This window comes from Urocitellus parryii, chromosome 6, assembly GCF_045843805.1.
Source record: "Urocitellus parryii isolate mUroPar1 chromosome 6, mUroPar1.hap1, whole genome shotgun sequence".
Lineage (NCBI taxonomy): Eukaryota > Metazoa > Chordata > Mammalia > Rodentia > Sciuridae > Urocitellus > Urocitellus parryii.
The window spans coordinates 125,461,141-125,478,916 of record NC_135536.1 but is presented as its reverse complement, the minus strand read 5'-3'; the positions used below and the strand labels follow the sequence as shown (position 1 = coordinate 125,478,916).

The window sequence follows — 17,776 nt, the reverse complement described above, 5'->3', positions numbered from 1 at the left end:
TTTTTGTGGTAAGAACACTTAAAATTTTCTGATCAATTTCCAAGAAGATAATACCTGTTAACAAGTTGAATAAATGTCGACGATTTGCATCCTCTAAGTATCATGTGTGCAGCCCTTGGTGACAACCATTCTACTCCATACTTCAATGAGATAAACTTTTTCACTTTTCCTATATAACTGACATCATGCAATATTTGTTTTTCTGTGTCTGGCTTATTTCACTTAAATAATGACTTGAGTGTCATCCATATTGTTTCCCTGTGCCCCAAAAAGAGAATTTCATCCTTCATTGTGGCTGAATAGTACTCCATTTGCAATATACACCATATTCTTTAATTTATTCATTAAATTGAATGAGATACTCAGTTTAACGCTAAATCTTGGCTACTGTGAATAATGATACAGTGAACATGACAATGCACATATCTCTTTTTTTTTAGCTACACATGACATTACAATGATCTTGGCAATTCATACATCTGAATCAATTGGGGTATAATTTCTCATTTTTCTGATTGTACAGATTGCAGAATCACACTGGTCATACAGTCACCTATATACATACAGCAACCATAATGTCTATTCTATTCTGCTGCCCTTCCTATCTCTTTGACATAGTGATTTCATTTCCTTTGAATATGTACTCAGCAGTGGAATTGCTAAATCTTGGCAGTCCCATTTTTTATTTTTTAAATAAGTCCTCCTATTTTCCCTAATAGCTGTACTTATTTACATTCCTATTGTCTTGAATACAGAGGTTCCCTTTTTTCCACATCCTTACCAACAAGAAAGATCTCATTTTTTATATTAACTATTTTAATGGGGCATCTTATTATAGTCTATATTTGCATTTCCTGGATTAATAACAATTCTGAGTACTTTTTTCATCTACCTTTGGGTATTTGCTTGTGTTTGAATGTGTGGGGGTGCGTGTGCATGCACATGCATGTCATGGTTATTGGGGTCCTTTGCTCATTTCTTAACTGGGTTATTTTTTTCTTGCTACTAAGTTCCTTATATATTTCATTTATTAACCCCTTCTCAGGTGTGGTTTACAAATGTTTTCTGTAATCATTTCATAGGTGTTCTTTTTACTGTTGACTTTACCCTTTGTGCAGAGCTTTTCAGTTTGGTGTATCTCATTTGTCTACTTTTGTTTTTGTTGCCCTTCCCTGGATTAAAAAAAAAACAACAACAAACGACATGTATTCCTTTGTCTTCTTTTAGTACTTTTACGATTTCAAAAAACATTTTCAGTTGAGTTCTTTATATGGTATAAGCTAATGTTCCAAGTTCATTCTTCTGCATGTGGACATCCAGTTTTCCCAACATCAACTACTGAACAGACTGTCAGATCACATTTGCTTTCATCAAATTTGTCAAGATTCTATGCTCTTTATTGTGTTCTATTTGTACATGTGTTTGTTTTTATGTCTTACTGATTAGGTATATTTTCAAGTTAGGTAGTATGATACCATACCTTCAGCTTTGTTCTTTTTACTCAAGACTGCTTTGGCTAACTAGTCTTTTATGGTTCTATATCAATCTCAGTATAATTTTTTTCAATTTCTGTGAAAAAGGTCATTGACATTTTCCTAGGGATTACACAGAATCTTAAGAGTACTCTGAATAGTATGGAAATCTGTAACAATATTGATTCTTCCAATCCATAAATATGGGCTAACTTTTCACTTACTTGGAGCCTCTTCAAGTTCTTTCATCAATGTTTTCTTGTTTTTACTATGGACATCTTTCACCTCCTTGGTTAAATTTCTTAAATGCTTTTATTTTTCTGTAGCTATTTTAAATGAAACATTTTCTTGATTTCTTTTTTTAGTTAGTCTACTCTTTAAGTGTATAGAAACAATGACGATTGTTATACCTTGATTTTGAATCTTACAACTTTACCATATCTCTTTAGTAATTCTAATAACCATGCCATCTACAAACTAAGTGAGTTAAACTTCTTCCTTTCCTATTTGGATACCTTCTATTTATTTCATTTAATTACTCTGATAAGGACTTGAAGCACAATGTTGAATAAAAATGGTGAGAGCAGGTTCCCTTGCCTTGTTCAAGCTTTCAACTTTTCACCATTAAGTATGACTTCAGCAGTAGGTTTGTCACATATGCCTTCATTGTGTTGAGATACATTCCTTGTATGCCTTATTTATTGAGGCTTTTTATCAGAGATGTTGAATTTTTTTTAAATGTTTTCCCCTCACTCTATTAATGATGTTACATTTATATATCTAGTTATGTTACACATTCATTGCATCCTTAAGATAAATTTGTAATCATGATGAACAGTTCTAGTATGCTATTTAGTTCAATTTGCTAGTAATTTCTTCACAATTTTTGCATCTACTTCATCGGAGATATTGGGCTTTAGTTTTTTGTTTTTTTAAGAGTTTCCGTCTGACTCTGTTATCAATTTAATGCTGGCCTCATAAAATAAATTTGGAGATATTCCCTCTTCTTCAGTTCTTTGAAAAAGAAAAAAATGATATTACTTCTGTTCAAATATTCAATAAATTCAGCAGTGAAACCATCAGGTCCTTAGCTTTTATCTGGTGGAGGATTTTACTACTGACTCAATGTCTTCACTCCTTATTGATCTGTTCAGATTTTTTTGTTGTTGTTATTGTTCAACATTAAGTCTTGGCAGACAGTATGCATGCAAGAATTTATCTATTTTTTTCTTCTAGGTTAAAGAAAAACCAAATATATTTTAGGTTGAATAATTTGTTGATGCATAACTGTTCATTGTAGTATCTTGTGATCCTTTCTATTTACCTATTTCAGTTGTAATGGCTCTTCTTTTTTTCTGATTTGATTAAGCCAACTTATTCATGATCTACCTAAAGCTTTCTTAATATTATCTTTAAAAACAAACAAAAAAAAACTCTTAGTTTTAAGAATCTTGTCATTCCCTTTCATTTATATCTACTCTGATCTTACTCCTTCTTACATCAACTAACTTTTAAGTTATTTTTTCCTAATTCCTTCAGATGTAACATTAGCTCATTCATTTGAGCTATTTTTTATTTTTAATGCAGGTGTTTATTGCTGTAAATTTCCCTCTTAAAATTTATTTTTGCTGCCTTACATGAGTTTGGATACCTTCTGTTTCCATTTTTGTCTAAAGGTATTTTTTAGTTTTAATTTTATCTTTGGCCTGTAGTTGTTCAGACAGTATTATGTTAAATTCCCATGTATGTGAATTTTCTAAAATTCTTGCTATTACTGATATCTAGTTTCATACGACTGTGATCAGAAAAGATATCTGATACAATTTCAAACAACACATTTAATAATTCTTGCACATGACCCATCCTGTATTTAAAAGAAGGTATTCTACTACTGTTGTACAGTTAAATATCATCTGGACTAAAGTATAATTTAATTATGATGTCTGTACATTGCTGAGAATGGGGTACTGAAGTCTCCAACTATTATCATTATCACAGTCTATAAGATCTATTGGGGCTAGGGTTGTAGCTCAATGTTAAAATGTATATTTAGTGGGCTGGGGATGTGGCTCAAACGGTAGCGCGCTTGCCTGGCATGCGTGTGGCCCGGGTTCGATCCTCAGCACCACATATAAACAAAGATGTTGTGTCCACTGAAAACTAAAAACATAAATAAAAATTCTCTTTCTCTCTCTCAAAAAAAAATGTATACTTAGCATATGTGAGGCCCTAAGCTCAATCCCACCACAAAGGGGGGGGGCACTTATTATCTGCTTTATATATTTAGATACTCTAATGCTAAGTGCATAAATATTTACAATTATAATATCCTCCTGATGAAATGGCCACTTTACCATAATACAATGACCTTCTTTCTCTTGTTTTAGTTTTGACTTATCTGGTATTATCTGATATAGGTACAGCTATCCCAGATCTCTTTTGATTTCCATACACATGGAATTAAAAGTTAAGAACACTTTTAATTTGTGTTCTTAACAGTGAAGCGAGTCTCCTATAGGCAACATACAGTTAGTTCTTGTTTAATTATCCATCCAACCACTCTATGTGTTTTGACTGGTGAAACTGAATTCATTTATATTCCAAGTAATAACTAGCAGGTACTACTATAATTTGTTAATTGTTTTCTAGCTGTCCTATAAACCTTTTATCCTTTTCTTCCTTTTTTATTGTCTTACTTGTGATTACATTACTTTCTCTACTGCTGGGCTTTTGACTCCTTATTACTCTTCATCTTCAGTGTAACCACTATAAGGTTTCACTTTTATGCTTACCATGAGGCTGACAAAACATTTATAGTTATAACAGGCTATATTAAGATTAACAACTGTGGTCGAATTTTTTTAATCACTTTTTCTCTATCATCCCCCACGCTTTAAGGGGTGGAGGTACCAGGAATTGAACTCAGGGCACTGAGCAACATCCCAGCCCTAGACTGTAGTTTACTTAGAGACAGGTCTCACTGAGTTGCTTAGTGCCTCGCTAAGTTGCTGAGGTTGGCTTTTAACTCGCCATCCTCCTATCTCAGCCTCCAGAGCCACTGGTATTACAGACATGCACCACCACACCCAGCTCACATTTCACATTCTTGATGCCACAATTCATACCATACAGTTCAACAAAATATTGTACCTATTACAATTTTGAACAGTTTTGTCTTTTAGTTTTCATACTTAATGTAAGTAATTTATATGCCATTGATACAAAATTGGAAGAATTGGACTGTGTTTATGTTTTCATGTTACTAATTAGCATCATTTTCTTTTAACTTTAAGAATTTTCTGTAATATTTCTCATAAGACAGGTCTGGTGGTAATAAACTCCCTTCATTTCTGAAGAATAGTTTTGCCAGGTGACATATTCCTGTTGTTGTGTTTTCTTTCAACAGGTTAAATGCACTATCACATTCTCTCCTGGCATATAAGGTTTTTGTTCCTAGACTTATTAGAACTCCCTAAGGTGTAAAGTACTTCCTGTTTTCTATATCCTTTTTGACTTTGATTATTCATTCATACCCTGAAGTAATGTGGTCTGGACTGAATTTTTAAAAATATTTTTATAAGTTGTTAAGGCACCATTATTTTATTTATATGTGGTACCGAGAATCAAACCCAGTGCTTCACACATGCTAGGCAAGCTCTCTACCACTGAGCCACAACCCTAACCCATGGACTGAACCTTATTGGAGCTTCCCTTGCAAGATTTCTTCATTCCTTTTCAATCATTTTCCTTTTTTATCCTCTAACTGTATATTTTCAAATAACTTGTCCTCAGATTCAAAGTCTTCTGCTTGATCAATTCTGCTGCTTATGCTCTTGTATTCATTTTCATTTCATTCACTTTATTTTTCAACTAAAGAATTTTTCTTTAAGAAAATATTTTCAATCTGTTGGTTGAATTTCTCATTATGATTGTTTACTGTTTACTGATTTCACTGAATTACTTCTTTGTGTTTTATTTTTAATTCACCAAGTTTCCTTAGAACAATTACTTTGAATTCTTTGTTAGGCAGCTCATAAATCTCTACTTTTTTAGGACTGATTATTGGTGTTTTAATTACTTCTAACTGTTCTTGATCCACAATGGCCATGTGTTGGTATCTGCACATTTGAAAAAAGTGCGGACTTATTCCTGTCTTTTCAGACTGGCTTTGTTTTAAAAGCCCTTGAACAGTCTGCCTATCTACAGGTTTTGAGCCTCCATTTGTTGTAGCCCATGGGAGGACTTGCAGCTGTAGTCCACGAGCAAGGTGGTGGGAGTCCCTAAGTCAACAAGAAAGCAGGACTGGAGCCTGTATCTGTAAAGCTGAATTTCATGAAGCCTGGATCCACTGTGGTAAACCTATTGATGGGGTTTGTGAAGGTGGATCTAGACCCTATATCCACACTGGCTGACCTGATGCTGAGTTGGGCCTAGAATCTGACTGCAGAAGACAATCAAGTGCTAGGATGGGCCTGGCATCTGCATTCACTGGGATAAACCTGAAGATGGAGCTCACAAAGGTTAGCCTAGAGCTTAGGTCTAAGGGGAGGAACTGTAGCCTTAGTATATAGGTAACAGAGTCCACTGGGGTGGGTATGCCTAGAGCCTAAGTCTACAGGGAGGAAGTGTAGCGTTAGTATGTAGATAACAGAGTCCACTGGGGTGGGTCTACACTCTTGAGTCCATTGAAGCCTAGAGTCACAGGGAACAATCTGAAGTTTAGGGCTTGATTGGTTCTGAAGTAAGTATGTAGCCAGAGTCCAGAGGAGTCAGTCTGGAGGCCAAGTGTGAGAGTACTGGCCTGAAAGCTAGGTCCACAGGAGATACAATAGGTCCTGAGGCCACAGAGGCTAACCTAGTACCTGGATTCACAAGGACGATCATGCAACCTGAATCCAAGGGGTATGGCTAAGCACTGTAGTCTACTGAAACCGGGAGAACAAGGCCTAAACACTTAACCTGCTGGAGTGTGGGACCCCAGGGGCCAAGCTGGAGGGTAGGATTCTAGCTGCCAGCTTAGCACTGGGCAAGCCTGGAACCTGGGACTTTTGGATGTGGTTTGGCATTGAGGTGCACCTGGAAACTCAGTGTATTGGTACCAGCCTAGGGTCTACAACCAAGGACATGGCTCAGCCTTGGGTTTTATCGGGGCAGGCCCAGTATTGAGTTCTACGAAGTCTGGTGCATACTTACTTCTCCTTCCTGCAAGGAGATTATCTCTTTACATACTGTCCTGTCCAGGGTTGATGGAGACTTGACACAAATAATGTAAAACTGTCTTGCCTACCCTCAATACATTTATTCATTTCTGTGCCACACCCAGTGCATTACCTGGTTTCCTTAGCACTTGTGAAGGTATTTTTGTCCATGAATAATTGTTCAAATTGATGTTTTTAAAGTAGAATGAGTGCTGCAAAATTCTAACCCACCATCACATCTGAACCTTAGAACACACGGTTCTATTGGCCATCATAAATAGCATAAAAATTTAACTATTATAATGCTTTAGTATTATCCCCTCTACACTGCTAATATTCAATGTGAATACCATGAATAATCTTCTGGCTATTGGAGAAAAGTCTTTAAGTTCCAAATGTGATAATGTTTCTAACCTTGAGCCATTCAATTGATGATTTTCAATGATCTTTAGTTCTTCACCAATAACCCTCAATAATTTTCTAAGTTTTCAATATTTCCAAATCCCCTAACTAACCTGTGTTAAGTATAATGTTCCACAAAATACTGTTAATAAAAAAACTTTACATGGTCACTAAACTATAATAAAATATCATTTCACATCCAACAGGATGACAAATATAAAAAAATTAAATAAAAACAAATGCTAGTAAAGAGGTAGAAAAACTGGAACCTCTATACACTTTTGTTTGGAATCTAAAATGGTGTGGAAACAGTATGGCAGTTTCCCAAAAAATTAACAACAAAATTACCATATATACTGAAAAAATTTAAAGCAGGGTCTGAAAAAGTATACCAATGCTCATAGCAACATTATTCACAATTGCTAAAATATAGATACAACCCAAGTGCCCATTCAGATGAATGAATAAGCAAATTATAGTACATACATGCAATGGGATATTATTCAGCCTGAAAAAAAGAAGGAAATTCTGATATATGCTACAATATAGATGAACCTGAGGATATTGTACAAAGTACAATAAAATAATCTCAAAAGACAACTGTATAATTATACTTATATGGGGTATTTAGAGTAGCCAAAAATCAGACAGAAAGTGAAATGGTGGTTGCCAGGGGCAGTAGGAATGGGGAGTTACTGTTTAATGGGTATAGAGTCTTGTTTTGCAAAATGAAGAGAATTCTGATTATGACTATGTAACGATGTTAACACTCATAACACTACTGAAACGCACACTTTAAAAAGGTTAATTAAGATTTTTTTCATTTCTAGTTGTAAAAGGACACAATACATCAATTTTATTTATTTTTATGTGGTACTCAGGATCAAACCCAGCATCTCACACATGCTAGGAAAGCGCTCTACCACTGAGCTATACCCCCAACCCCAAGATGGTCAATTTTTATATTATTTTATTATAGTTACATAGTTATATAATATAGTTAATATATTGTATACATATAATTAACAGAAAAATTACATGGTCACATATACATCAAGTATTTAAAAAGATTTCCTCCATTCAATAAGAAAACATTGAGGGTTTTTTTTGTTTTGTTTTAAGTTAACAGAAAAATTACATGGTCACATAAGTCTGAGAAATACACTTTACAGTTCCCTCTTGAAGTTTCACAGTGTACATATCATGTGAAAGGATTTACTCTATTTTCAGGAAAGAAAACCTTGACTTTCTCAATCTTACCCATATGCACGTTTAAAAGTTTAAAATCACATGTTTATCTTTATCTCCTCCTATCTTCAGAAGATGGGGATCTTTTCTCTTATTTAAGATCAAATTATGCACTAACATTTTTCATTTCAATTTACTGTCTTGAAAACCTTGCTTGGATAATTACTATAGTGCACTTCTACTGTCTTAAAATTCTTAAATTCATACAACAAATCACTGAAGACTTCATTATTTCACTTTTTAAGTATTTGTCTTAAGTCCAGAAAAACTGATTCTGAATTCATTATTACACCATTGTTCCTTTTAAGGCTCCCATTGACTGAACTACTGAATCCCTGGTTACCATGTCCACGTGTCTGTCTTCAAACCTGTTTCTCTGCTACTAAAGTTACTGAAAATATGTCTTACAGGTATGCTACTGCCTGTTAAGCAAATTCCTTACAATTCCCAAATATCTATGAAATACAAATCAAGACCTTTCATGGGGCATGCAAGGACTTAGTCCTTTTTACCAAGTCTTATGTTTACTTTCTTGTCTTTTGATCAATCTATGATATGAAAGTCCTTAACTGACTACTGTTATCTACACTCAATATGCTGCTTCATAACTTTGCTTATGCTTCTACCTAGAAGAAATCTGTTCATGCTTTCAGCTGCCTAACTCCAGTCATATTTCAAGATTGATCCTAGCCTTACTTAGTCACTCAATTTTCCTGCCATCTGGATTCGGTTCCTGCTGCACACCTGGGTACTCTGGTACTCTTCTGTGTTCCCACTGCATCCAGAGTACCATTTTACCTCAGTAACTGGAAAACTTTGCTTCTGCATCTTTCAATTTAAGTTATTCCAGGGTAGGAACTAACTCTGAATCTTTGTATCCATGACAAAACCCAATGCCTTTCACATAGTAGGGATTAAGAATGTCAAACTCATCTGCCCTGTCTCCCTATTTCTCACAACTTCTAGGAGAGCAAATGACAAAAGAATTCAGGAATAAGCAATTATCTATTTAATAGTAAACATCTAGTGATTTCTTATCAAAAGTTTACACGTGTTTGGTAGAGGGAAAAGTAGACATTTTCATATATACTTTTAAATCATTACTTACTTTTACCTGGAAATCATTTTCAAATAATGTGATACCACTGAAAACAGTCTAGGACTACATAAAATATACCACAGCCTCAACCAAATTATACTTACATTCGGCTAGCTTCAATGTTGTCAGACTGAGGTTCTCCTGGTGATCTGTAAAATGCAATTGAAGAAAAGTTAGCAAAATATTCCATATTCAAAAAAGGAATAAAACTTAACTTGGGAAAGCAAGATTTGAAAACAAGATTTAAGCACTGAATAAGGGTTTAAAAAAATCAAGATTTCAACATGAGAAAAAAAGCAGTCCAATCAGATTGCATACAAAACATTTATTTGAAGGGGTGGACTAATAAAAATCTCAACACAATGTTTTTAAGGAAAGGAAACTGTAAACACTATAGTTAGATACCAACAGACAAATCAAGTCAAATACATGTAATACAACAATACAACTGTGAAACTTTTTATATCTCAATATTGCTTATCCATATTAAGAAAGTGGTATTCATGGTCTCAAATTCTGGATCAAGGTTCAGCAAACTGCAACCTGAGCAGACAAAACTAAAGCTTGGGCCAACCACATAATTTTATATGTAATGTTTTAGAGGAACATGATCACATTCATTCATATCTAACACTTTCAGATTCCCAAAATAGTTTAAAAAATTAACATCAAAAGTTAAAATTTCAAATTGCCATTCAAGAACTTTGATTTGTGAATTTATCATTGACTTTAATTTCCAATTTCAAACAATTTACTAACAAAAAATCTGAAAATCAGAGTCACCAGAAAGGGGGAAAAAAGTGTTTGTTAAATTCCTTAACTTAAAAAAAAAAAAATCTCACTTTGTTATCAGGCTTTCAAATTTACACACATTGCTGTTCATTCAAATTCCAAGACAAGAATGCAAGAATAAATAAAGAAATATTTTAAAAAGACTCCAGCAGCTCAAATATTTGTCAGATCATCTGCAGTTTATTTAAACTTTCAATTTTGTACAAAATTATTTAAGAACTAAAAACTGGGACATGCTGGGGGAGGTAGTGATTTGGCAGCACCATAAATCCAAAAATTTTCTCCAACCTCTCCCCCAGGGAGCAAGCAAATCATCTGTGACACACCTGATCTCCACCAGCCTTGTGGGTAAGTACCCCAAGAATGCTTCCAAATGTGTGTCTCCCAGACAGAAGAGCTAAAAACTGATGATAACCCCATGTACCAGCTGACTCATTTTTGAAACTTCGACCCTCCAACATCAGATGTCATACTGTAAAGAGACAGAGCTGGCTTGCAAAACAAAAAAATAAACCTGCTGGCACTGAAGGAAGAAAGGCAGATTAGAAGCTTTTAAACAGTTAAGCAGCAAAATTTTCAAAAATTAACAGGGAATAAAAAAAAAAAAAAAGAAGGGGAAAAAAGCAAGAACATGATGACAAAATTTTTTTTAAAAAATTACTTCAGAAAGGTAAGCTACAAGGAGAAGGAAAACAAAACCAAATCTTGGAAGTATAACATGGAAGTATAACATGTTGAGAAGCTTTGAAACCCTAAAAATGGTATAGAAATTAAATATATCATCAAATGGTAACTACATCTATTTTCCCAATTTCTGTTCTGTTCCCTTAGCAAGAATATGTAAACATTAGTATCAAAATGTTACTAAGTTACTATAAATATACAAGATCATACTTAATATTTACAAATATTAAAGTAAGCTACTAAAAATCATTTGTAAGTCAAACCAAATAATTCTAAAATAATCCAGTCCAGAAGGATGAGAGTAAGAAAAGACTGAAATATTATTATCCTAAAATAAATATCTCTGCTGGGTCTCTTAAACATAATAGTTTGCTTTTCATTCAAATTGCAAACTTTTTTAATCCACAGAAAAGTGAATATACAGAATTAGCAGAATAGTTTCTGAGTAACAATGAATATCTGAATAAATTTCTATTATCCCCCTTGTAGTATATTTCTATAATATTCTAAATAAGTTACCGAAAAATATCTTCAAGTGAGGATTCAAAACTATAGTGTGTGTGTGTGTGTGTGTGTGTGTGTGTGTGTGTGTGTAAAACATCTAGTAACAGTTCCCAACATTATTTTGGCTCCTAAAAAGCTCATTCACTTTTACTGCCAAAATGTTAGAAACAAAATTCAGAACACACTCCTAATTTTACCTAATTCACAACATATAACACAAGGGGGAAAAAATTTCTTTTAAAACTACTGATTTTAGTTAACCTAAAGTTTGTGAGAATAACAAATTAGATAATTTTAAAACTACATAATAGGCAAGTAACATTAGAAAATTAAAAATAAATCCTAGGAGATTCTCAATTTTAGGTCTTGATATGAATTGCAGAAAATAACAAACACAAAAATGCCCACTAATCTAAATACTGCAACAAGACTTAGCAAATTCAAATGATGGATCATTTCCAATGGGTGCAGCTTCTCTATCCTGTAAGCTACTCTTTTGCCTCCACTATAACGCTCTAGGACAAAAAAGTAAACTAATTTTATTAAAGTTGCCAAAACTTCTAGAAAAGTAAACTTCCACCACATAAAAAACATACTTTAAAAAGCACATGAAAAAACTTTCTGCATTTCTTTAAAATGTTTATTTAAAACCATGAAATAATACTTTCTTGTTTATCCATATAGATAAGTCTCTGGTGGTGGCTATTGACATTATAAAGCGGGTAGGAAATGAACTGAAATACATTAGAAAGGAGATTAAATGGAGAAATAGGTCAACTCTTGGGTACTCTGTTCTTAACAGTATTCCTGCCAACTAGACATTTTCTTCATTTTTACAGTATGTATTTCACTTTATGATGACAGCCTCTTAAAGGCTGTAAAATAACATTTAAAATTACCTTTTACAAGCTGTGGCCATTCGGTGACATCAGGGTGATCACAGCTTTGAGTCACTGATTAAAAACAGGTTGTCACACCAGTCTAGCTGCTAACTTGATCTGAGCGTAGGTTTAATAATTCTAACAAATTAAACAAACCTTTGGTTAGAACACTTTAGTATATAAACTCAATTCAATGTTTAAAAGAAATCTGCAAAGCTTCAATACAAAATTTATAGGTTTCAATACAAAATTTATCAGAAAAATACTTATAGGAAAGTTTTCAAGGAATATTTCCCAGCACTTTTTTTTTTCTTCAAATATCTTTCTCCAAAAACCTAAAATGCTCTAAAATCTAAAACAATTTAAGTTTCATGTCATCAACTCAAACAGTTTTAAATTCGGGGGTATTTCAGATTTTGGATTTTCAGATTAGGTATGCTCAACCAGTAAAGTTTATGCAAATATTCCAAAAATCTAAAAAAAAAACTCTAAAAAATCTGAAACATATGTCGTCCCAAGCATTTTGGATAACAGACGCTATCTGTACTTTTTATGTAGTATTAGAGTTTATAAAGTACTTTGGACAATGGTGCCTTAAATATCAGGACAGTTTTGGCTCTACCTACCTAAATAAGGCAGATACTATAAGAAATAATAATAATAATTGGCCTCAGAGTAATTAATTGATTTGCCCAAGATTTTAGAATTAGTGTTGAAATCAGAACTAAAACAATGACCTATAGACTTTCTATCAAGGGTGGGAATATTTTGGGGAGATGGGTTAGTTTTTGTCATAGAATTTCATGATTTAAATATATATAAAGGAGCAAGGACTTAGAACATGGACCATTAGCTCACAATTATAGCAGGAGTTTAAATGGGACTAATTTAATCACAGATGGAGAAATAAGTCACCAAGTAGACAAATACTTAATAAAATAGCTCTACCTATATATGTGCATGCAGGTACACATGCATGCCTAAGCGTGAGCGTACATGTGCATGCACGGGTACACACACACACAAACACATACTCCAAAGTCTAGTTCTACTTATTCCTTCCTTGAGTCATCTAACATTAGCCAGATCTCCTTGGTTTCTACATGAAAATGTATTCTACTCTCTGTCATCAACCCATTAGATTCAATTTCATGAAAGAATTATAGCAAGATAAGAAAGTCCATCTTTCTTCCCTCAACCTATTATCTTTTTACTCCCATATATGGTCTTAACCAAATTTTCCTGACTATTATAATTCAAATTTAGCAGGCCTTTTTTTTAAGCCATATTATAATTCTGGCAAAGATATCAAACATATGAAACATCCAGTATCAAGAGATCATTTCATTCTATTAGTTTTTCCCCCTCAATGATGCCCTAATGAACTGTATATCCAGGTCAAATCTAAGGAGGGAACTAAAGAAAGATGATAAAATGAAGAGGGAGAACAACAGAAAAGCATGGAAAGTGGTTAACAGCATGGACCCAGAATCCAATATAAAACAGCAAAGTATCCGAGAACCCCAAGGAAAGAGCTGAAACATCAATGGAACACCACTACAGTTATAAACAAAGAGCTTCAAATCTAGGAGAGAATTAAGGTTAGCCTGAGATACATAAGTAACCTGGGATTCCGATAAACAGGAATTATAATTCCTTTAAGAAAATAAGTCAATTTTTCAGTTTCCCTATCCTAACTATATGTCTCCTGTTAAGAACCTAGGTACTGCTGATGTAATATGGAAAGAGACAATTGCGCCCTGGAAATAAAAAACACTGACTGATCATGATACAATTCTTCTTGGGTTCTCAGTGTATATGGATTTAAAAGGTCCAAAATAAGTCTAACTTTCCAACTTGTAAACACAAAAATGCGAAGTATCTTTTTAATGGACTTAATCAACATCAATTAATCAAATAACGAACTAGATGTATTTTGAAAATTACTAAGTTAAATACTCCCTTCCAGTCGCCCCCCCCACTCTTTTTAGTAGACACAATACCTTTACTTATTTATTTTTATGTGGTGATGAGGACCAAACCCAGCACCTCGCACCTGCTAGTCGAGCACTCTACCGCTGAGCCACAACTCCAGCCCTCCAGTCCCTTTTTTTGTGAATTCTGATGCTCAACAAAACACAAACAGGTATCCCTTTGGTCACTTAGAAGTAGGAAATCTTGGGCAAGTCACTTAACCTCTGAAGCTTAATTCTTACAGGTAGAATTTCAATATCAAGGGCTGTTATGAGGATGAGCAAGCTAACACCTGGACAACTGAGAACAGTGCCTGTATATAATGTGCTCACAAAAGGGAGTGATTAATAAATATTCACAGCCTAACAGCCAAACCTATCCCCTTAATCTTCTTGTGTGTATTATTTTCCATCCCACAGCATCTAATTTCTTGCAAATTCTTTCAGCACCCCACTTGGGTCTCTCATACAGTCCACCTGTAGTACCTAGCAAACTGCTTTAAAAATGACAGGTGCCCAAATTTGTGGAACACATTTGTCATTCTAATCATGACACTAAGATAATTCATGCAATATGAATTTCAAAAAATAAAACAGAAACATACCATATCTTGCCAAACTTCTGAGGAGCTGGTGAATTCTAAAATCAGGCTCTTACAGATTTTTTAACCTAAAATATAAAACACCTCACTCAATTCCTTTTATATAGACAGCTGGATAAACTTGCAAAAAAAATTTACTAAAACTAATTATAAAATAAAAGTGAATCAATTTTCTGTAATGTTTATGAATATACAAAAAATATCAAATTACCCTACTGTTGTTGCCAAGACAAGTGGCAGGGTAGTCAGGCAGGCCCTTGTAGCCTGAATGCTTTCAGCTGGCAAAACTGTGCTTTCTCATTTTCAACCACAAAGCTTAGTGCTTTCCATTTCATCACCCTCTCTACAAATAGGCTGGAAATTTATAAAAATTTCTGACTACATGCCTTCAGATACCTTTAATAATTTTCCTTTTAACTAAATTCTATGTGCTGAGCATCTGCCATGTAAAAATAAGGGTACAGGCAGGTCCTTTGACCTCTGAGTCTCAAGAGTCAAACTATTTGATTAGAGAAAGTGTACTAAAAGGATGTAAGATAATGCCTGTCTGGCACATAACAGGGCCTTCATATTCTGTGACATTATGTCTTAAACTATTTAATCTATCAAAATTTAACTCTTATTTAAAAAATCTTATTCTGAAGCTTAAAGCGAGACCTCTGTAAATGCATAACTCCTCTGTAAACAATCTGAGCATTTCTAGTGGAACTGCAATTAAAATCTTTTAATACGTGTCATTTTATGATAATGAAAAAAGGCAAACCCAAAGGTTTAAGAAATCCACTTGGTGTTCTACCGGCTAAAGGCAGCAAATGAATACAATGCATTAAATATTTTTTATCAAATTAACCAATTTTAAAACTTTAGAGAACAGTCTTCAACTTTGTAACAGAATCACCTGGAGAATTTTAAAATGCAGTTACTTAGGCTCCACCCTCAGAGATTCTAATTCAGTTTATGAGGTTAGGACTCATGAATTGGTATTTTAACATATATTTCAGGTGGTGCTCAGAGCCTAATGTGAGAAAACTTGTCTTCCTAATTATAGATTAGGAACACATATCACAGAGGAAATATACAAAATCTAAAATCTACATTATACCAGAAAAGAAACAAAAAGTGTAAGCACCAGAAATGTTAGGTGCATTTACTTAGCAAATGTAACCATTAGAACCCTATAGTCTGGAACATGGTGCCCTCATTTCATTTATTCCTATGTCTGTCCAAGAGGGAGCTCAGTCTATAAATTAAACTAATAAATGTAATCTAAATTTAAAATGCCTGTGTCAATCAACATCTCCTCCAAAACTTTTCATTTTACTCATTTCTATTTTCTTCATTTTATATTTTATATTTAAAAATAGTCCCATCTGCCAACAATCTCCACCCCTCACTCCTCCCCTGGTGATATATATGGATATATATATATATATACACATATGTAATACATAATTAATAGAATACATCCCCAATCTCTTTTCCAAAAGCCTGTTTCCTTTACCTCCATCCAAAACCTATGTCAAAATGCAGTTATATTAGGCTCCATCCTCAGATAAAATTTCACATTTTATTTTCACATCTACCATTCTTGTCCTTCTTTTGTACCATGTTTACAGGTACAATTACTTATCAAAACTCTTGTTAAGTTTTGTTCATTTACAAATTTCACAACTGATCAAAGACTGCTCCAACAACTTTCCTACTAACATCTTTAGGCTTTTATTCTTATCTATCTACAGCTAAGATTAAAGTTTTAAATATATCTTTCATATAGTATTCACAACACAATTCTATCAACTCCATTTAATCCCTTAACATATCTTTACCTTACTCTCCCTTAACTACCAGAAAGATCTAATAAACATTAGCTTAGCCTATGCTGATGGATAAAATCTTCCACCAACTATAATTTTTCTCACAAAAGTCATCATCAGTAATGATGATGATGATGATGATGATATATTCCAAATCCTATGTCCCTTTAATCCTGTTTAATATCTGCAGCATTTCACACTGCTAACTAGCCCTTAACTCCCCTGGCTTCCCTAATGCTGTACTCCTGCCCATCTGTTTTGTACTCCTGGAATAGCAATTAGGTCTTCTGCTAGTTCATCTTCCTATTTCTCACACATAGCCACTCTTGGAAATTTCTGTCAATAGTCAATTAACTTAAATTAATCTCAGTACAATGCCATCTATTCCCATTACACCTCTATACTTACAAACCCTAACTCTATATATTTGAACCCTCGTCTCTTGTTATAAGCCTACAATTTTCAATAACCAAAAGCACACAACCACTTAAATGTCTTGTTAACATCTAAAATAAATGTTTTTAAAATCAAACTCAGTTATTTTCCCCAAGACTCATTTCATTCTATTCTATATAGTCCTAATTTTACTATCATAGTTACAGACAAAAAATCAGGGACCATTCCCTATTTTCTCTCATTTTTATTTAGCCTAACCAGCACTTGTCAGTATGCAAATTCTTAAAAGTTATTCATTCGTTGTCAACAAGATTTTGAGTGCTTATGAGGTAGATGAAAATGCAGTGGTAAAAAACTAGACACAATTACTCGTCTGCATTGGGGTGGGGGGAGATGGGCACAGATAATAAAAACTAGAGTAAATTATGTAATACAATGCATAACTAAGTGTTTTACAAGAGAACAACAGGAAGTACTGTTTTATAATCCTGACTTAATTTGGGAAAAAGACATCCTTCAAGAGGAATAAGCAATATTTACAGACACAATAAGTAAATCCTGTGAGGTAATGGTAGCACTATAGGTACAGTCACTCCAATTAGAAAAGTCATAGTCTAAGTTCTCTCCTGGTATAACAAATCACTCACCAGGTGCCACCAATTCCATGTCAGGAATTACCCATATTCCAAAACTCTCCCCAGTTCTTTTAAT

The 17,776-nt window shown here is 33.9% G+C and overlaps 1 protein-coding gene across 4 annotated transcripts in view; it reads right to left on the bottom strand.

Moving 5' to 3' along the window:
- Positions 1-17,776, bottom strand: part of Ube3a (ubiquitin protein ligase E3A) — a 96,151-nt gene that overhangs the window by 56,253 nt on the left and 22,122 nt on the right. For 2 of the 4 annotated variants that reach the window (XM_026402605.2, XM_077799955.1), the window contains exons 2-4: positions 14,859-14,923; positions 12,299-12,418; positions 9,524-9,568 (exon numbers count right to left, since the gene is read on the bottom strand). In XM_026402605.2, the coding sequence (XP_026258390.1) occupies positions 9,524-9,568; positions 12,299-12,318 (65 nt within the window). In that variant the 5' untranslated portion in view covers positions 12,319-12,418; positions 14,859-14,923. The remainder of the gene's footprint in view (positions 1-9,523; positions 9,569-12,298; positions 12,419-14,858; positions 14,924-17,776) is intronic. The other 2 variants (XM_026402607.2, XM_026402608.2) reach the window with 1 other exon arrangement.